Source organism: Pholis gunnellus (assembly GCF_910591455.1).
Source record: "Pholis gunnellus genome assembly, chromosome: 22".
NCBI lineage: Eukaryota > Metazoa > Chordata > Actinopteri > Perciformes > Pholidae > Pholis > Pholis gunnellus.
Window position 1 is genome coordinate 8,454,120 of NC_136549.1, and position 20,686 is coordinate 8,474,805.

At 44.5% G+C, this 20,686-nt stretch overlaps 1 protein-coding gene across 4 annotated transcripts in view; it reads right to left on the minus strand.

The window, feature by feature from the left end:
• Nucleotides 1–4,246: 4,246 nt before the first annotated feature.
• Nucleotides 4,247–20,686, minus strand: part of dock4b (dedicator of cytokinesis 4b) — a gene marked incomplete at its 5' end in the record, with an annotated part of 98,724 nt that continues 82,284 nt past the window's right edge. For 3 of the 4 annotated variants that reach the window (XM_079183490.1, XM_079183491.1, XM_079183489.1), the window contains 10 exons: nt 4,247–6,648; nt 9,093–9,154; nt 10,000–10,116; nt 12,716–12,788; nt 14,634–14,743; nt 16,099–16,180; nt 17,326–17,446; nt 18,422–18,543; nt 18,831–18,950; nt 19,728–19,811. In XM_079183490.1, coding sequence (XP_079039616.1) covers nt 6,193–6,648; nt 9,093–9,154; nt 10,000–10,116; nt 12,716–12,788; nt 14,634–14,743; nt 16,099–16,180; nt 17,326–17,446; nt 18,422–18,543; nt 18,831–18,950; nt 19,728–19,811 — 1,347 coding nt within the window. In that variant the 3' untranslated portion in view covers nt 4,247–6,192. Of the gene's footprint in view, nt 6,649–9,092; nt 9,158–9,999; nt 10,117–12,715; nt 12,789–14,633; nt 14,744–16,098; nt 16,181–17,325; nt 17,447–18,421; nt 18,544–18,830; nt 18,951–19,727; nt 19,812–20,686 lie in introns of all 4 variants that reach the window. The other variant, XM_079183492.1, reaches the window with a different exon arrangement.

Consider the following 20,686-nt stretch of genomic DNA (forward strand, 5'->3'; position numbering starts at 1 on the left):
CATTTTTTGTTACTTTATTTTGTCTTTCTAAAACAAAAACAAAAACTCTGGTGTACCCGCTCGGTCACTGACACTGGTATAACTGTTACAAACATAGCAATGTTAATGCTTTTAATTATTTTTGGCTGATATGCTGTAACAGGTATTTGAAGCTTGGGCCTTTACTTTATATAGAAGAGAACACCGATAGACGTTTCATTGTACGTCACACCAAACACTGGTGTAGAGCCTGTTTAAAATGAATATCATGCAACAGAAATGCAAACAGTTGTTCAAATGCAGATAATCTGGTGATGGGAGTAAGTCTTCACATTTTATTTTAAATCGTAAAGAGCTGTATTCTCATTTGAGATTTTCGGCTTGCTTTCATGTTTTTTTTGGAGAGCAACTCTCAATATGATGCTAACAATAATGTTTGGTGTTTTTGGTAGTTGAAAAAAATGGCAGGTTATGGATGATGATCCACAAAGAAATTAAGAAGTTCTTTGTGCTGTGAAACTGTGCTGTGTGATTCCTGCAGTGGTTTTAGAAAAATACAAAACAAATCTGCAGTAAGAAATAAAATACATCTCTTCCAAGAATGTGCATTCTCTCTCTCTCTCTCACACACACACACACACACACACACACACACACACACACACACACACACACACACACACACACACACACACACACACACACACACACACACACACACCCCTGATCTTTTGTCTTGTACTCCTCTTCGGCATTCAAAGCATTTGGAAGTAGCAGTCAACTCCCCATTCAGCCGAGGCAATAGTCCTACTCTGAGGACAGCACAAGTCAAAAAAATTAAACTTCACTCATTAAAATAACCTGGAGTATTTGAAGCTGGCAGGTGAAAATCCCCCGTAAGCTGCTAAACACAACAGAGCAGATATATACGAGTGGAGCAGGAAGATAAAACGCGCCATCTATTCTTGCGAGTTTCTCTTTGAAACTTCTCTTCGGTGTGCCTCCGAGATGGAGGTTCTGTGCTCCCTGCAGAGCTGCTCCAGCTTCTCCTCTCCCTGGAGAGATTTGCAGAGCGAGACAAACACCTTGGGTTTCTCTGCGGCTGTGTGTTCTCCAAAATTCGCCCCAGGCAACTTTAAATTAATACCTAGCACTGCCTTTCCCCTGATAATTATGTATCATCACCCGCGAATGCTATAAACGGAAGATGTTTAGTGCCTTTAGAATAGGGCTAAACTGTTCCACAAGAATCTTGTGCCGGATATAATGAATGTCGCATCTTTCAAGAAATGTGCTGAACGTCTCCAGAATTACAGGTTAAAAATATTTACATGATATTACAGCTCTGTGCCTTCCAGCTACGGTTTCTTTTGTTCAGGGCAAGGTACCTGCGCTGCCTTAATAACCAGGACGGGCTTTGTACGGTGCTACTACACGAGCAGGATGCAGCTCTTCTCTCCATAATGGGCAGACTGACAAGCCCGGGGAGGTTTGTAACAGACAACAATCCTCCCAGGCTCGCTGAATGGCAGAGGCATATGTCCTTCCCGTCGCTGCGGTATGCGCCCTCTGTTGCAAGGAGACTCTCTGCGTTTAGCCGGGAATTCATTCCCGACATGATAATTGCTGTCAAATTACAGCCAACCACCAACAATTATGATGGGTGCCGACAGGTGAAGTGTACGCGTATCCCCAATCGCCATGCTGCGCGCGCGCACACACACACACACACACACACACACACACACACACACACACACACACACACACTAGAATGAGGGAATGCATACTATATACACACGCCAACACAATTTGCAATTGTTCAAGGTCCCCTGGTCAGGCAGCACAGTTCCATCAACACACATCTGTTGAGCCGACTGTGGCGGTGGTGGGGTAATGAAACCGGGAACTCTCTCTCCCCTGTGTGAACGCGTCTTCTTTCATCACGCACCAGTAACTCATCTACAGCCCTCTGAACCGCGTGTGCTCCAGAGGGAGCTTATTACATGTTTAAAGGCATGACCATGGATGCTAAAGGATGTGGAATCTATGGAGAGGAGCAGATTAACAACTACAAATGCACCGCTACAGAAAATAGAATTTACAAACCACGGGTGTTGTGTTTTTTTTATTCTGCGTATCGACCGTTCTTTCTTTGATGCAGCAAAACACAGTGGCATACTAGTTCATACTTTAAAGTGCATTTTTTTGTTGTCTTTTTGACCCGAAAGCAGACTATAATAGGGCCCCTTTCACAGCAGCCATTAAGACATATAATTGCAAGGTAAACACAGGTGACATTGAAAACAATTAATTATGGCCCTGTTCCATTTAGATGGGCTGGGGCCCAGGTAGTGTGCATGCTGGCTCACTGTAATGACCGTGACACTAAATAGAATGGGACCTTAATCAGTTTGATCAATTACACCTGTGTTTACCCTGCAATTCCATGTCAAAATGGCTGCTGTGAAAAGGGCCTATTCCGTCGCATAAAAGCAGAGACGATGGTGCAAAGGGATTTTCAAAAGGTTAACTAACTTAGTATGAAAAGGCCGACGTAATAATTCAAAAATACGTCTTTGTCTCAGACATTTAGTCAGAGTGGGAAAAGCACAGGTGTTACTAATAGCACAAACCGCTCTTTTCTATGCACGCGTTCCAGTGAGAGTGGCACACACACTACCAGAGATCTGAGATCCAAGCAGCTGAATGGCATTCGGCCATCATTCATTTGAAATTGATTATTCACACCTGTGCTCATGCTGCAACAAGCCAAAATGTCTTCTGTGAAAAAGACCAGTTATATATTTTCCATGTTATTTGTACCTTTTATACATTCTTTACACAGGACTAAAGTAACACGAGCTGCTGTGAGAAACATTGAAGCTTAATAAATGTCAGCTTGCTAGCAGCAGGTTTAAGTCAATGTTAACCAAATACTCTTTGTCGGGCGTGCTAATTAGCTCATTAACGTTAGCCTAAACACAGAGTACCGCCGAGGCTGATGGAAATGTCAGTCATTTTGCAAGTGGTTGGTCATAAACTAAAATAATGGGTAAAAAAAAAAGTGACGAGGTAGCTAGGCTACACTGTTCGCTTGACTGAAAATAATTGCCACCTGCTTTTCACCAAACAACCGAACGCTAACGTCATTTCTCCCAATTGTATCATATCCAGTGGCGTTTTATAGGTGAAAAAAAAATGCAACAACTAATGTTACTTTGTACAAAGGCCCAGAACATGTGGACAGATAGTAACACAGTGACATAACGCAGGTGATATTTAGAATGGGCACATACCTGTTCTCAGAATGACATTCAGCACACTGTCTTCTGAAAAAGCTAGCAAAGCCATTTTCCTGGAGATCTCCACTCAATGTTTTTTTGGGGGTTTTTTTACCAGTGGTTCGGTTTATTACAATATCCTGTGGCCACCGCGGTGTTTCATCTCGAGTTGGTCTTGATAAAGCAGACTTCCACATTTGTGCTGAAGAAGATAATCCAGCTGCTTTAAGGTGACCGTAGTTACTACAAGGCGAAACTGACTTCTGACAGCTACCGCATATTGCATCGTTACCTGCCACACAATGCACGGGGCAACACGCACGCGGGCGCAAGTGGCGTTTGTGCCATCCGCCCACATTACCTTTGGGCATGCCTATTGCTGGTCAAATCCTCTTCAGCCAAGCACAAGTAAACGCCATGTTAAAACTATTTTATCACCAACTGACCTTCGATTATAGAATGATAAATAACAGCAGCATTAATCCAGAATTATATTAATTACCTATGACTCAGTACACCTAAACAACTGAATGACCCTTTCCCTATAGTCTTATTGATAAATATGTCAATCTCATGGATGTATAATCCACAGCCAGTCTTTTAGTTTATCTCAAGGAAATCCAAAGAAATAGTGGATTCCACCAGAGCACATCGGTATTCAGCCTTAGCAAGATTGAATGCTGAAATTTAACATTTTAAGTAAAAAAAAACAACCTTTCTCATTAACTAACGGTGCTTTCAAATGGTGATATATTTATTCCAAATGGTTCCCGCAAACAGTTGCTAGTCCTTCTTCCCTAAATCACTTCCTTGCAGAGTAAGACGTGAGCCAAGGTGCGGACGTTTATTAGTTCCTCGGGGTGCATTGTGTCTCATCTCTCATGATGTCTGCAGTGCACCCCATGAAAGAATACAAATACTATGTCACAAGTCTCCAAGGTCCCATCACATAGAAAACTGCCATTCAGTCCATTTGTATTACATAGGGCAGTTTATTGAATTTGTAAATGTGTTAGCTGTCATTATGCATGACCTTAAGTTTTTCTACACTCACAAAACCATAAAAGTTTGAACATTTATAATAATAATTTGCTGCTTCAACATTACATTCAAAGCTGTAAATTGTTATAGCTACATTTTGTTAAAAACACAATATTTACATTAATTGTAATACACAAACTTTATATTTGGCATACTTACATTAATCTCATCATATAATTTACAGGTTCTCAAGTACTGATTAATGTGAATATTTAATCTCAAAAATTCACAACAAATCAAAAAGTAAATTAACAATACAAAAAATGAAACATATAAACAATATCAAAGCTACCCCCCCCAAAAAAAAAAATAATAGAATGGTGCACAGAATTTACGATTGATGAATATTTTAAGCCAAAATGTCCTCTATCTTACAAAACAATGTGAAATGTGCCTGCCACAGATAACTTACTTCACTGCAGCAATGCAATGCGGTTGAACTGTGCAACTATCTAGAGCGCAGTCAACTCACGTCCATCTTTTTAATCAACACAAAGTAAATCTCAACTGTACAAATATTTGACAATGATTAGTTTGTAAATATTTCTTCAATAGAGTGTCAGTCCTTGTGTGTTTTAAGGTTGCTGCTGAGAGTGAAACACTGTTCCAATTACTGCTTTTGTCAAATAGAGAGTTCATAAAAACAGTAATGGTCAAAATACAGATGATTAAGTCTTGTTTGTGCTCATCTGATCAATACATAACAGTTTAATTGGGATATTTTTGGGGGGTGAAATCACCTTTGTGAAATCAAAATTGTGTCTTAAAACTTTCTGCCGCAGTTGAACAAAAGTTTCTTGACAGCACATTGTACATTTTCCTTTGGCAAAATACTTGGTACACCCCCTAAAGATCTGTTGTCATGTACATCATGCAGGAGGGATAGGGTGTGTTCATCTAAATGTCAATGGTCAAAGGCAAAGTTCTAAGCATGCAAATGCACCAGTTTTTGCCCCTGTGTTTGGTCCAGGCTCATGATTTTATTGTTAATGTGGGCAATTTTTGGTAAGTGTGAGAGGCTGATTTTAAGAGAGAGAGAGAGAGAGAGAGAGAGAGAGAGAGAGAGAAGGGCAGTAGAGTGGTTTGATGGCAACTTCCCACTGAAAACCTCTCTCGTTTTCTGATTTACATTTGACCATGTGGAGTTAAATAATGTGGAGTCCAAATTGCTCCCATTACTGAGCTGAAGTTATCTTTACCAAACGTTTTAAATCACCCACCGCATAAAAATGTCATTTTTCGTCTGGCAGAAATAACAGCATTTCTTTTTTTCTTCATGTAACGGTAATACATTGTTCAATGTTTCTGTACCATTGCTCGTGGGGATATGACTATGGGAACACACCCGTTTCTACTACACTTCACTGAAATGCATACTCGAGGCCTCTAGCACCTTTTTAGCCATATAGTACACAAATGTACGGAGTCGTTTAAAAATAAAAAAAAAAACGTGCAAGACTCACGGATAAAAGACTCTGTTTCCAATACTTAAGGCAAAAACAATTCTCATATATATACCAATATACATATATTTGAGATTATTACATCTATCAAAACTGTGTTTTGTCTAGAGTGTTCTGGTAAACATACGTTGCGACTGACCGTGGTGACCTATTATACATACTAGAGCTAAAAGTGCAGAATGACCAAGTCAAAGTCAATGCAATGCCCTCTAGCAAATACAAAAAGAAACGTTCAATATTTGACCGTTTCTTCAGTTGTTGTTTTTTGACTGCCTGTTAATCTATAGGCCCGTGTCTTTTATTGGAGTGTAGGTCAGGAATGCCAAACTGTAGATCACAAAAAAACAAACAAGTGAGTGCCCAGTAGAAAAGTGCAAAATACGCCAGTGTGTGTTTCTTCTCCAGACCTGGACCCGAACCAGCACCTATAGCTGGGACACCTTCCTGGGCAGAGGCCTTGGTCTGGGGACTCGAGGGTCGGAGGTCCCGTCCAGCTTCATGCTGCCAGTGCGGAGCTGGTGAGGCTTGGGCGGCAGGGCCGGGGGGTCCGCCTGTGGGGGGATGGACAGACTGTGGGGCAGCGGCACGGGCCTGCGGGGGTTGTTCCTCTCGTACACGCTGTAGGGGGGAGGCGTCTTATTCTCTCTGCGGATCGGCTCGTCTGAGCTGCTGGAGACGGAGTTTGGCAAGGTGCCGGAGGGAGGCAGCGGGTGGGCCGGGTGGTCGCCCGCGGGCAGCTCGGTGCCCGATGCTTCCGACACGCTGCAGCGGCTGAGCGAGGAGATGCCACTGCTGTAGCTGCCGGAGAGGACGGGGGAGTTGGAGACCAGGCTGGTGGACTGGCACTCAGTGGGTGAAGGGGTGAAAGGTGGCACTGTGGTCTACAGGGAGAGGAAGAATGAAAAAATGGTGAAAATTAAATATGATCATTGCATAGAGATGTGGTGAACAACCTTTTCTTGGCTTCTGGGCCTTTCAAGCAGCTAAAGCTATTGGTCGATTAATGGATTAGCCAAACAACAAACCCTTTTGATCATCAATTAATTGTCTGAATAGCATCCTGAAAATCTTGTTTTTTGAACATGACTTGTTTCCAGCTTCTCTATTGTAATTATTTGCTGTTTTTCTCTGTCCTATGGTAACGATTATCTTAGTTTTTACTTAAAAAAATGCCCATTGCACGGTCTGAGAGCCCATGGTGACAACAGTGCTTGATATTTGTTGATATCAGCAGAATAATCAATAATGACAATAACCTTCTCCGATTGTTTCATTTGAAGAATTGTTCGTTAAGTTAAAGCATCCAGCATTTCACAAGAAAGAGGCAAAAACTAGTTTAACGTCTGAAAAAAAAAATAACTCGACATATAATGGCATTATTTAAAAAAAATGATGGAAAGGATGCAACCGTATTGTATGCACCCCCGATTCTGCTGTCTCCAACACGTGTGCTGACTCAGCCCTACAGCACCGATAAGTACTTAAAAAAATCAGCGAACAGATTGAGAGGGCCAGGTTTTTACACTCCATCAACCGGCCCTGTGCACCGAGACGAAAAAACACAATATGCCCCCTCAAAAATCCGATCACTCATCAAAATGTTTTTCTAAGCAATTACACCACGCTGCCATTATATCTGCTAAAATTTAATTGGATCTAGCGGAGTATACAATTGATCAGTAAGGTCGCATTGCTCATGCTTCAGGGGGCACGCACTAAGAGAGGTATCCAATTATCATGCACGACTGGACAAACCTTTTTTTCCCCACATCTGGGGCGACCATGATGAAAATCTGTGTATTTAATATAGTGCTGACAAGCGGTTTAAACTCCTGACCCAGTTCTCCAGAGAGAGGCTCCCACCGAATAGCATTTCTACCCCTTGCAGATGAGTAGGTGCAGCCCTGTCAGACTGGCACCATGTGTTTTCTGCAGGTTCACTATCTGTCCTGGGGTTTGTGGTCTGGTAATGGGCCCCCGGCTGCACTGACTGATGTGTGTGTGTGTGTGAGTCGTGTGTGCCGGGATAATGGGGCCTGCTGGAGGTCCACGGAGGACCAGTCTCAGACTGTGCCGTGATGGGCAGCGAGGCACTTCGCTTCGGGCCTCTTCTATCAGCACACACACACACACACACACACAAACATGGGTGCCGACATGCGCGCACCTAACCACACGCACAGATGTGATTGACAGAGCACGCTGAGTCCCAAGCTGTCACTCACACTTTCCAGTCTCTCTCTCTCTCTCTCTCTCTCTCTCTCTCTCTCTCTCTCTCTCTCTCTCTCTCTCTCTCTCTCTCTCTCTCTCTCTCTCTCTCTCTCTCTCTCTCTCACTCTCTCTCTCTCTCACAGCAGACCACACACCAAAAACAACCGCATTCACACGCGGCAGTTGTCACACGTGGGGAGACATCGCGCCCGCAACTAAGCTGGAAGCTTTTCACCGTCGCTCGTGACAACCCCCGGGAAGAAGATACCAGTTAGCAGCAGACAAGCTTCGCTTCACCAGAGTTTCAAAACTACTTTTTTTTTACCCCTCATTAAAAGCTCACTCTGCGTTTAGTTGACCTTTCCTGGACCTCTCCTGCATCTGCAGTCTGGTATTAACTACTAAGAGGCTCATTAACAACAAATCAGAGCTTGGAGACAAAGAGAGAGTAATCAGTTTAACTGCAGATAAACATAACACATAAACACATAAAACACTTGAGGTCAGGGGTATTAAAAACATCTCAGCTGAGAGATGCGAGAGGGAACATTCGGTACGGCACACGCAGGTCTCATTGCATCAATAGTGAAGGAAAAAAAACAACCCATAACAAATAGGGTTCAGTCTTTGAAATTCAAATGAACTGACAAGTACATGAAGTGAAGTTGAATAAATCCATCTGGTTATGCATATTTTTGGCAAGCATGCCAGGAGGTGCCCTCCTCTCAGAGCCAGAATGAAACATCGTGGAAAACAGTTGGCGCCTACCAGGTGTACATTCAGCTACCACGATGAGTGCCCTCCAGCCAGTACCGTTTTGGGTCCTCTTTGGGACGGCCGGGTCATAAAAAAGCTACAAAATCAGCAGCACTGGAGCAGTTAGCAGCTTCAGTGAACAGTAATGCAAAGCTCCCAGGCCTCGGCTTGACACAGAGTAGGATAAAGACCCTGGAGCTGGCCGGTAAGACCTGTGCAGTGCAGTACAAAGGCCCCGAGGCTGTAGCTAAGCAAGGTCAGGCAATCTCAGGGAAAGACAGAGGAACAATACACAAATAAATACTGAAACTCACACCAAAAACGGACAGAGGAAGTGAGTGACAGAAACAGAACCAACCTTTTGCGGCGATCTGGACGCGGAGACAGGAGACTGTGACCTCATGTTTTTAGCCGAGGAGCCTGCTGACAAGCAGATGAGAGAGAAACAGAGAGAGAGAGAGAGAAAAGAAGGAAAATTCAAATTAGGCAGCCGTTTTCTTCCATTCACCGTGGTGACACAGCGTGAGTCATGCAAACATACACACATGGAGCGGAGAGGGCCATTGGCTTAAAGCATCAATGAAGCGCTGATGTTCTGCAGGTCCTTTAGGCTGCCTTAAGCTGTTTCTACATCAAACAGCTGTTTCCACTCTACGCAATGAGGGCAGAAGTGTTTGTGTGTGTGTGTGTCTGTGTGTGGGGGGGGGAGGAGGAGGAAGAGGAGGAGGAGGAGGAGGAGGAAGAAGAGGAGGAGGACGGGGGAGGGGGGGGGGGCCACTCCATCTGCTTATTACGCTGCTGGCCAGCACGATATATCAGAAAGCACTGGGGGATAAGTCAAATCTGTTGAATCTGTAAATAAGTAAACAACTGAAATACAGTGTGAGTTGACGGTGGAGAAAGCTGTTGAAACGTAATGACATGCATTTCTCCGGGGTCAAAATCCGGCAATTGACTGGAATTTCAATTGGGATAGACTCCAGCCCTCTTACGGTCCACAGAGATTTTCGGAACTTTTTGTCAGCTGAACTCGTGCATCTCATACCATAAAAATACCAAAGCCAGTTAGTGAAGCAAAAGCTGTTGCCCATCACGTGTGTGCATGACGTTAGGAGCGGCAAGCCAGGAAGCGGCAGCTGAGAGCCTCAGATGGGAAAATGTCACTGTAGGAAGATGCGAGGGAAGCCCCAGGTGTCAAAAGTCGGAGCGGAGAAATTAGTATCATTCGTCAATCGGAGAATTCCATCATGATTCAGCCACTTTACCTGAGTACGGTGGCCTAGGAGGTACGGGAGGGCATAGCATTTTGCCAAAAGAGTCAGAGAAGGACGGGGCGCCCTCTTTGACACTGTCTAGGCTCCAGCTACTGGGTGTGGGTCGCACTTACGGCACACAGAAACATTACAAGTCACTCAAAAGAATATGGGGTTACACAAGACAACATGGAGAAACACATTTCAGATGGATGCTCTGATAAGTGGAAACAAATGGCAGTAACACTGGTTTCAGACCAAACGTGCAGGAGTGTATATATTGCCTGAGATTGAGTGTAGGATGAAGTGCGTTCTGTTAAAAGTCGCTTCCTACGGTGAGCGATGGAATCCAACATGAACGCGCTATCTCCTCCCAAACAGATTGCATTATTTCACTTGACTGATTTCTGTATTTTTCTTCTTCTTTGGGGCCTGAAAAAAGGTGACGTCGCTTACTTGCGTGCACCATTTAGGATGAAGCAGAATCTGAAGGAGGAGCTTTAAGCATCAACTCTGCCACTAAGCACATTCAGAATGTCAACAGTCATAAAATTCATTTTTCAGCCCGGTATCCTCTTCCGCTCTAATACATCATGCCATGCTTGAGATTTATTTATTTGTATTTCATGAAGGACCAGAGTCATATAACTCTGGGACCTCGGAGAGTTTGTCCGATACAGAGAGACTAAAGCCCTCATTATTCCTGCCTCCTGACACTGCTCGAACTCCATTGGACATGCATTGTCAGCGCATTTGGGATTACGCTAAAACCGAACTTTGACAGTCAAGGCAGCCACTACGGCTCACAAAGCATCCCAAGAGAGCACAGCTCAGTGTACATTTTGACATCCCATTTTGATTTTGTCTTCCTGGAATTCTGAAGCCTGTTTCAATTTTTTTTTGACGTGCTCCAGCTGTTTTGCTGTTTTCTTTTTCTTACTTCTAGTCCCGTCTCTCTGGTGCTTTTCAGAGGGTCGGTAGATTATTTTAGTCCATAAATGTGTTTCTGTTCTCCTTCTATTAATATTCGCCAACATTACTGGCAGAGACACGACACAGACACGCAACGTGTTGCTTCAGGTCAAGCAGCAAAACAAACCTCTACAGAAGTGATATGTGTGGTCGGTAAAAAAAATGGTTTTAAACAAAAGCATCCAAATAGAGCGAGGAAATAGAAAAGAGAAAAATAATGCCTGTATTTTGTGCAATTCCACACTCGCACATTTGGTGTGAAAGCAGGTTAATGGGTTTTCCTGAATATAGATTTCACTTCATCAACTATAAAATACACCATTGAACCAACACTACTTGCTCTGGTAGGAATCTCAGACGGTCCTTGTTTAGTCTTTAGCTTTATGGGTCACATTCAATCAAACTAAAGTAGCCTCTTCGAGTCTAGCAGCTGCATCAAGTGCCGGCCTTTCTGTGCAAATAGAAAGTAATCAGACACTATTGAAATCGCAGTCAGGGCGATTGGTCAGGTCACGGTTTATGAAGTGGTGGTAGTCGGATGCCTCCGGACACCGCTGCTGAACAGGCATCATTTCATTTCACTGGTCTAGGAGGCGTTGTATTGTAACAACACTATGTTTGGTTTCTGGAGTTATGATTTAAAAAAGGGGGGGAGGGCGGCAGATGTTGCAAACAACACGTTAACACGATCCCAGGCTTGGTGGCAATCCTAGCACCTTTCGTCGTTGTCGCACGGGCAAAGGTGTCCCGTCGCCATACTGCGGCAGTTTATCTATCTCTCACCGCGTTGTTTCACAGCATCACGCTCGGATCACGTGGAAAGGTGTGCGAGTCACAAGGAAGCTGTCGTATCCGCACTCTTCACTCTTTATTTGAAGGTGTCTCTTCCGCACTCCTCGCTAAAAGTATTACACAAAGTGTTCCTGAGAATGCACTGATGGAAGGAAACACATTTCACGTGTGCATTTTACTCTCTCTTTTTTTGTGTGCCAAAGTTCAGAGAAAAGCAATCAAACTGCTCAGGGTTTTTTTGTTAATTACATAAGGGGGTGGGGGGCTGTAAGCTTTCAGTCTCAATTCACAGGCATATTTTCCCCAGAAAAATGCAAGAATTATGCATCTCTCCTCGGCGATGCCAAGCAAAATGACAACCAGGTGCGTGTGTGTGTGTGTGTGTGTGTGTGGTGGTGGGGGGGGGGGGGGGGGGGGGGGGGGGGGGGGGGGGGGGGGGCTTAACTAATAGATATGAACTCATACATATGAATGTCACACACTTCCATCAGCGTTGCAGGAATAGTACCTGCCATTTTAATTACTCTTTTAGGATGAGGGAAGATGAAAAGCTGTAAGGAGTTGAAGGAAAAAAATGGAGCCCGGTATGTGTGTGTGTGAGTAGATGTGTTTGTGTGTGTGTATATATCCTGAGGCGCTCCCCGAAGCAGCTGTGTGAAGACAGGCGTCTCAAGTCACTCTGAGGTGAAACTGTCACACACACACTGCGTGTCCGAACAAATGGCCGCCAGCCTGGACAGTGGTGAGTAATAGAGGAGATGCCCGATACCGACACAGCCCCCTCTGCATCACTGCTCCAACAGCCGCGGACACACACACAAAAAAAAAAAGATCTAACCTCACTTTGGCATTATTATTCTGCTTGAGGGGATTCCCTGCAAGGTGAGGGTGTATGTCGAAGGGTTGCTGAGTGTTGGATGGAACGAGAAGGGTGTGACGGAATATGCTGAACGTGGCGTTTTACCTTTGTCTGGCGCCGACAGGTTGGGGTCACTCCTTGGTAAAGTGGCATCACCTATCTGATGAGGGGCGGCTCTCTGCACACAGAAGAAATAGTCCAAATGACTGTCAAACACATACAGCGTGAAACAGTGTGTTTGAGATAACGTGGGTAAACTCCAGCCTTGAAGCGGAGAGGAGTAATTGAATATTGAACCGGTAAAATAAATATCAAGGTGTGAAATCTTTCCCCTCACAAATTCAATAGAGCAGAGCGGAGGGAGAGCACGGACGGCAACAGAGTCAGAGAGCTGAATGCGTAATGACCTTTATGTCTAGCAGAGGTGTGATATTTGTAGACGTGATGAGCCCTCCCCCTCCACCCCCCCACACATTTTTTTTATAGATCTTATTACAGTAAATGTTACAAGTGATCAATGTTTCTGATGATCAATGTTCCATTAGCCGCTAATAGCCGGTCTTTCGCTGCTCTCGGTTTGGAAATAATTGCTTGGTCTGCCACCATCTCTTCATCTGTAGAACAATTCTTTTGATGCAACACAAAGCAGGCTACGAAAAAAAAACTAAAAACAGGTGAACTGTGCCGGCAGTGCTGACCGCAACAGATGAAGGGCCTTGAAAAGCAAACACCCTCTTCTTCTGTTACAGTAGCTTTGTCGCTGAGGAGAGAGTGTGCGATGACGTTACATACTGCCCTTCAGCGAGAGGAGACGCTGCAATATCGTGTTGTTCTTGTCGGCTCTTCTTCTTGCGTTACTGGAATGTTATTGTTTGTTTGTTTCTCACTGAAAATGAGGCAAAGCTGGACTGCCGCTCTTGAAAAACTGCAATACTCGGCTACAAATGGCGTCATGGCATGAGACCATTTTTCCTAAGACAGAAGTCACCCATTAGGATATGCCGTGATATACAAAGTAGAACTTGATTTCTGATAAGGAGTGTCAAAACATATAGAGATGGATCTTGTCTTATTCCAAAGCACACAATCACACATTTGGAGGACAGGTGGAGGCAAGTGAGCTCGACTGAAGAGGACACAACCATCCGTAAGAGCCGCGAGTGAGAGGAGGAAAAAATAAGAGGGTTCCTTTCCCATTACCCTCCTAAAAACAAATAGTCCACTGAGAATAGAGAGTGGAAAGGGAAGGGCTTTCCCCATTCTGCATTTGTCTTTCAAACTGTTCTTGTTATTATAGTCCCAGAGTTACTTTATATAGAAGCACAGACGGCTCTCAATACTACTAAACACATTAGCCTTGGCCGCTGTTTCCATGAAGAAAAAGAGCTGTAGGGATTTCAGAACCCTTTGTTCTTGCAGTTGGGAACAAAACACAGCAACATAGTTGCTACATGTACTGTATTATTAGGTTTCGCAACACTGTAATCTTAAACTTCGGCCACTCTGTAACTCTATTGTGATTGTGGCTATGCTTATATGCTACATATGGCAACATGTGGAACAATAACATTTGAATATTAGTTCGCAAATTAGATTTTCTTTTAATATCCTTTTCACCAAACGGTGTTAGATGCTGTGTGTGCTTCTTTTGCTGGCTAACCTTTGCATTAGCACAGTGGAAATACATTTGTTTTTCTTCTTCAAACCAAATAAAGAAATACAAATGTGACAATAGGAGCACATTTTCAAACTTTCCTCATACTAGCAGACATCTTTCCTCATTGTTCGGTCACTGAAAGGTCAAAAGCTGCTTTTTTTAATCCACCTTTTCTTTGCATGCAAACATCCATCTGTTTTAACCTAAGGGGGGACAGTTGCACTGCGCTGTATTTGACTGGATCATCCTACTATCCGTTATAACCTTAATGGATATAATGTGCCATTCCTTCTGGTTATACCAACCACACTTTAACGTGTGTGTACGTGAATGCGTGTGCGTGTGCGTGTGTGTGTGTGTGTTAACCTGTGCAGGGTCCATGGGGTTGGGGAAGATGGCGCTGACCGGTCGGTCTCGTGGAGACAGACAGGCATTTTCTCTGGAATGCTTGTGTTTCTCTGCCATCTGGGGTGAACCTGGAATGGACAGTATGAGATGTTAGAGCGGTCTCTCACACACACACACACACACACACACACACGAGAGCATGTGCAACACATAAGGGAACAAATAGCAGCAAGGTGTTAGACTATTACCCATGACAATCAAGAAAGGCCAATCTCTCTTTCTCCCTCCAAGCCTCTCTGCCATTCTTTCCACCTCACTAGCTCTACGACATGATAAATGGCCTGCTCCCTCCCACACGCACACACACACACACACACACACACACACACCTACACACACGCACACCTTCCTCACTCCCTCACCTCCTCAGTTAGACTGAACAATTACAAGAGACAGACACACGTGCTAAACCTTGACACAGAAACACGTGTAACACATGCATCGAGAGAAACTCAAACCCCCCCCCACACACACACACACACACACACACACAGACACACACACACACACACACATGCAAAGTACTCGCTGGCACCATTTACACAGCACTTCCCCCTCATCTGGTGTTAGCCACTGTAGGGATCTTGATCCATTAGCGAATGCGATAGCACTTGGAGGGCTATCATAGGAGTATGAGATACCCATCGCTGGCTCTCATTCAGATAAGACCACACAAGCAATAATTCTCTCCGGGCTTTATGGGTAGACAGAGGCCACTTTTATAAGGGCACCGCCCGCTGCCCGCAGCCTGCCAAAGGGGAGTGTATAAGCTTCCATAAACGTCTTCATATATCCTTACTGTTTGTGATGTGGATCAGGCAGAAACGTGTTTGCCCATTTGAACACAGCGAGATAAGCGGGCAAGCAGGGAAAGCGTTAGATATTCACTCTGAAGAGGAGGCTTGGACGGCCCGGGCCGGACTGGAGATAGTGTTGAGGTCCAAGAGAGATACCCCACAGAGCTCTGATCATCTCTTACTCCCTCGTGCTGTGTCCTGCATTTTCACTGGCTCCCATGTTTCTTTCAACAGCGTTTGTCACCACCACGTCGCAGCGCCGTTTCATTTTTCATCCCAGCTCATTTTGTATTCTCTCTATTTTTCAGTCTCCCAGCTTTCCATTCAACCCGGCTCCCCTCGCCTGTTCTCCTCTTCTACCCAATCATCCTCTCCTGCTCGTGTTCTCCCTGGCTGCCGTCTAACCTCGCTGACCTCACCAGACAGGATGCTGCGCGGTGGTTTGAGAGAACAATGTGTCACTAAAAAAAAAAAAGGTCAAAGGTTTCTGTCCCCATGTCCAGCGCGTCCAGCTGAACCTCTGTCTTCTGCCCTGGCGCGAGTCACTCCGGAGTGAAATATCAGCTAAAAGGCCTACAGTGTATGACATTGTGAAATGAGTGCTTTCTGTAGAGGGCCAGTCTCACCTCTGGCACTGGAAGGGGCTGAGCTGGTGACATTGGGCGAGGCAGAGTGGTTGGAGCTGAGGCTTGAGGTAGACGGACTGGGCTGTAGGTGGGACGACCAAAAACAACAACATCATCACTAACATGAACCAGAACATCATGAGCATTATGTAACACGTTATATAATCATTTTATAATGCATCACAATGTTAGAATGCATTCTAATGTGATTCGTCTAAGTGGTCATGAGATGCTGTCAGTTAAGTAATGACAATCCTGAGGTATCGGCAGATCACATGACCGTTCTTTGCTTTAAGTAAAGTGAACAAATATCATGAAATCTATGCAAGAAAGAAAAGTATTATTATATATCATAAGTCATTATAAACTGCTTTACGATTTGTTATGAATACTATAATAAAGCATATGCTTATAGCTAATATTACATGGTTCTATAAGCAAGTTATAACTATGTTTATAACGTATTGTAGACATGGACGTCGTAGAAAGTGTTGCTAATATTTACTGTACAGACATGAGAGTGGCATAGATAATGGATAAGACACAAACAAAAAACACACTGTTATCTATCTATCGCAGTCTGCTACTGAAACCTTCAAGATACAGGTCTCCAGAAGGGTGAGGGTTAAGAGCTTAATGCACTGTGTGACTTGAAGTATTCTGCACCGATACTTGTCTGGAAGATCATCGTTCAGTGACTTGTACTTGATCTATAAAATAACAGCTACGATGTTCAAAAATAACACCGCAATAGGTTCAGTCAGACTCAGATCCCCCGACAACAGGACTTTTCCTCTCGTGTTTGTGTCTGCGTCCTGTTATTCAAGGCCTGCCAGGTGCGCTCAGACCGCTTGCCAGGAGTTGTCAGCAGCTTTCCGAATGGGCCAAATCTAGTTTAGATTACTGCCAAACTCCAGCAAGCTGCCTGGACGGACCACACAAAGCACTGTGTCCTTTTTTGGGGGTTGATATCACAACAATTTGCACGGCCGGGCAACGCTGAGGGGACGACAGGGAGGAAGGGTCGGAGGAGGAGGAGGAGGAGGAGGAGGAGGAGGAGGAGGAGGAGGAGGAGGAGGAGAGAAACGAGGGTTGAGGAGGATTTAAAAGTATTGCACGTGAAATCTGCGGGGACTCTTCTTACCTTAAGAACCGTTGTGGGAAGGTTAAAGAGGTTGCATGTATGTGTGTATAAGAGAGAGAGAGAGAGAAAGAGAGGCAGATTACCTGCATGTTGAAGACTTCATCCGAACTCTCTGATTGCCCTGTGATGTTGCTGACTTCATTGGAGGCCTGAGACGACAGAGAGGACGAGGAGTAGCGGTTCACCGCAGGGTAGCTGGGGAGGCTGAGGGTGACAGCGAGACAAGAGAGCGATGCTTATGGTGGCTTTCAATAAAAGGGACATAGGTTGTGGTATTTTGTTTCATTAGCTTTCAGAGGTTTCACTCACCAAAGAATTCAGCACACAAAAAAGGCAGGCAGGCAGGGAAAAAGACAAACAGGGACAGAAAATGTCAGATCCCGAGAAGATAATCGATGCAGCAATCACAGCATTCCATCAAGCACTTGTCAGGCACAAGTGTAAAAGAAAGGTTAGAGAACAAACACAACGGGGGGTTTTCAGAGGAAGGGTAAAACGGGAGGCTTCACCAAAATGCGCAACTTGTTTTCGTGTTGCCAAACAGAGAAGGAAAAAGAAATCAAAACTCGGAAAGTAAAACGTGAAATGCCACTGGGAGACTGGAGTGATGTGTGTGTCTGTATGTGTGGCTTTGCCCCCTGGGATCAGACTGTGGAGGAAGAATGTCGCAGGTAGACAGAGTGGCAGGGTCACTGAACACATCAAAATCACACACACACACACACACACACACACACACACACACACACACACACACACACACACACACACACACACACACACACACACACACACACACACACACACACACACACACACACAGTCTGCCTGCCGGCTCGGCAGCAGCCACACAGAAATATCACCGAGGGTGCCAGCCCGGCAGCCCGGCAGCCCCCCCCCTTATTGTAAGCCCAGATGGAGCCACACCGGTAAAGATCGGAAGGGGGAAGAAAGCAAAAGGACCAGAGAGCGGTGTTCGAGGTGAGGTGGGGACATAAAAAAAGTGAAAAGAAGGAAGTAAGATGAAGAAAGATGGGCAGCACACTAAATATGAAGGCCAAACTTAATGCTGAAGTAAAAGAGCTTTTGGGGTGTTTTTTAACATTTCTAGGACAAAAGAAAGAAAGACGTAACATCAACAAAATACAAAAAGTAAAAGAAGACAAAAGAGGTCATCACCTCCTCCTGGCAACCCCTCTCCCACCGTCTGGGCTGATGATGTTGGGCACAGAGTTCCTGCATGTTCGTGGGCTCCCGTTGGTGAAGTGCACTGGGCTTGCACGCACATAAGCCGGAAACTCCTGGGGTTTTTAAATTGGAGAAGAGGCAGTGCACATGATTAAATGCTTCATGCCAGCATGAGGTACGTCAATAAAGTACACAAAACCAGAAGAAGGAAGTATGTGTAATGAGGGGTGGTTTTCTCCCCGGAGGACTAAAGGGGCCGTTCACTCTGACGTCTCAACACAGCGGTCGGCATCTGTTGTCACACACAGTGTGCACTTCCATAAAAGGTTAAATGATTTGAGTGAAATCTTTAACAACAAGTGGGACTGTTAAAGAAGCGTCACCTTGTTTTCCGGCTCACCTGTATGCCAAGACTGGATTTCATCAGATGGAACTGGTCCACTAACTTCTTGTGGAGAGGTCTCATGTCCTGGGGAACAAACTTCTCATGCACAGCGAGGCCGTACTCCAGAATGTGTGCCTGCAGAACAAAAGCTGATTAACTTCTCGGGACGTTACAAACAACCAAGTTGAGAGGGAAACTGAGCCGTTATTCCTCCTACTTCGTCTGTAAATCATCGGCGTAAATCGCAAAATATTTGGCTCATATGTTCCAGAGGCGCTTTGTTAAAATGAGTCTGCAAATTGTCAAATCCAGTGGAATACTTTCCACTCAACACATTTAATTGTGAATTGAGTTTTTGTTTGGCCATTATTTATGCGACTTTCAAAAAAAAAAAGAAAACAATTAAGAACTTTGTGAATAAAATGAGATAGGCCAAGCTAATCTCACCTGATATAGGTACTAGAGCTAGAGCGCTTTGGGTCTAAAAAAAGCACTTTAAAATTAAACGTATTATTATTACAATTATCATTAGAGCTGGACCAAATAATTGCAGTCTTTTGAATAAACAGTGTTAAGGGACCCCAATCATAAATTCTTGTATATGTTAATGATGAATACTGGCCGATATAATCCATGTTTATTAACTCTCAGACACATCTGCCCAGTTTGTGTTTGGCAACGCTAGGTCCAGTTCCTCGCTTGTTCTCCTTATTGAGAAAGCTCCAGAACAAGCACGTAAGTGGACCTTGAGTCGAGAGTGTTTAGTCAGGAATGAACCGTCACACTCAATAAACACGCTGTTTGATATCAGGTGGATCATTCCTGATCACCATGTTCATGTCCTTTGACATTGAAAGCACAGTATGAGGACACACTACACTTAACTTAACGTACAGATCTTTTGTTACAGACCTGTTCAAACATGAGTTCCCTCAGTCGCCCGATCTTCTCGCCGTCCTCGGGGTGATTCATAATGTAGTCCTTCACGAAGAAGGCCTGAGCGGAGACAAAATGCACAACATCTGTTATGCGCACACCGGGAGCTGGCACTCAGGCATTCTGCTGCGCTGCAGTGCTACCTGAACACCCGCTGGGCTGACGCAGTGAATTAGTGTCCACACATTTCTGTTGAATCCTTGAAAAACAAACACACGAGCGAACTGAGTAAACTTAACATCCAGCTCAAACCGGGTGCAATGCTCCTGTCTGGGTTTTTTTGTGTTGTCATATCAAAAATCGAGTTCAGGGACCAGAATAAAAGCACACGGTGGCTAAAAATAGAGAAACTGTGCCAAACGGTGGGATCAAGGGATGGATTTCACTTTGATTCAGGGGGCAAATTATAAAAGCGTGCGTTCATGTAACTGCTTCCTGCTAAAAATCATTTCTCTTCAGAAACATCATACTTCTTGATTATGGGTTTGAGAGCGTGCTTCCTATTCGCTCCTCCGAGGCTTCAAGGGGAAACAGATAAGATGAGAAACGGCCTGATCGGCTTTGAATGATCCGATTTTGTGGCAGCCATACATTAAACGCCAGTCCGTCACTGTTTACAATGCCATCGACACTTGTGAAGTGTCAACAGATTATGTTAAATCCTTTTTCAATCTGCATCAGAGTACACAAAGAGGAGAGCCGGCGGAAAGGCCCAGCTCACCAAATCTGCTTTCGAATCTGCCACAGAGAGAAAGTCACACTAAAATAAGGGACGGAAAGGTAAAGGGGGAGTTCACTGAAAAAAAGATCAGCGCGGTTCCTCTCCCGAGGCCGCAGCTGTTTATCTCCAAAGAGACGGGTACAGATGACAGTTAAAGAGAAGAGATTCTCCACGCTGCTTTGAATGTGTCACACTCAAACGAGGATGCCTTTCA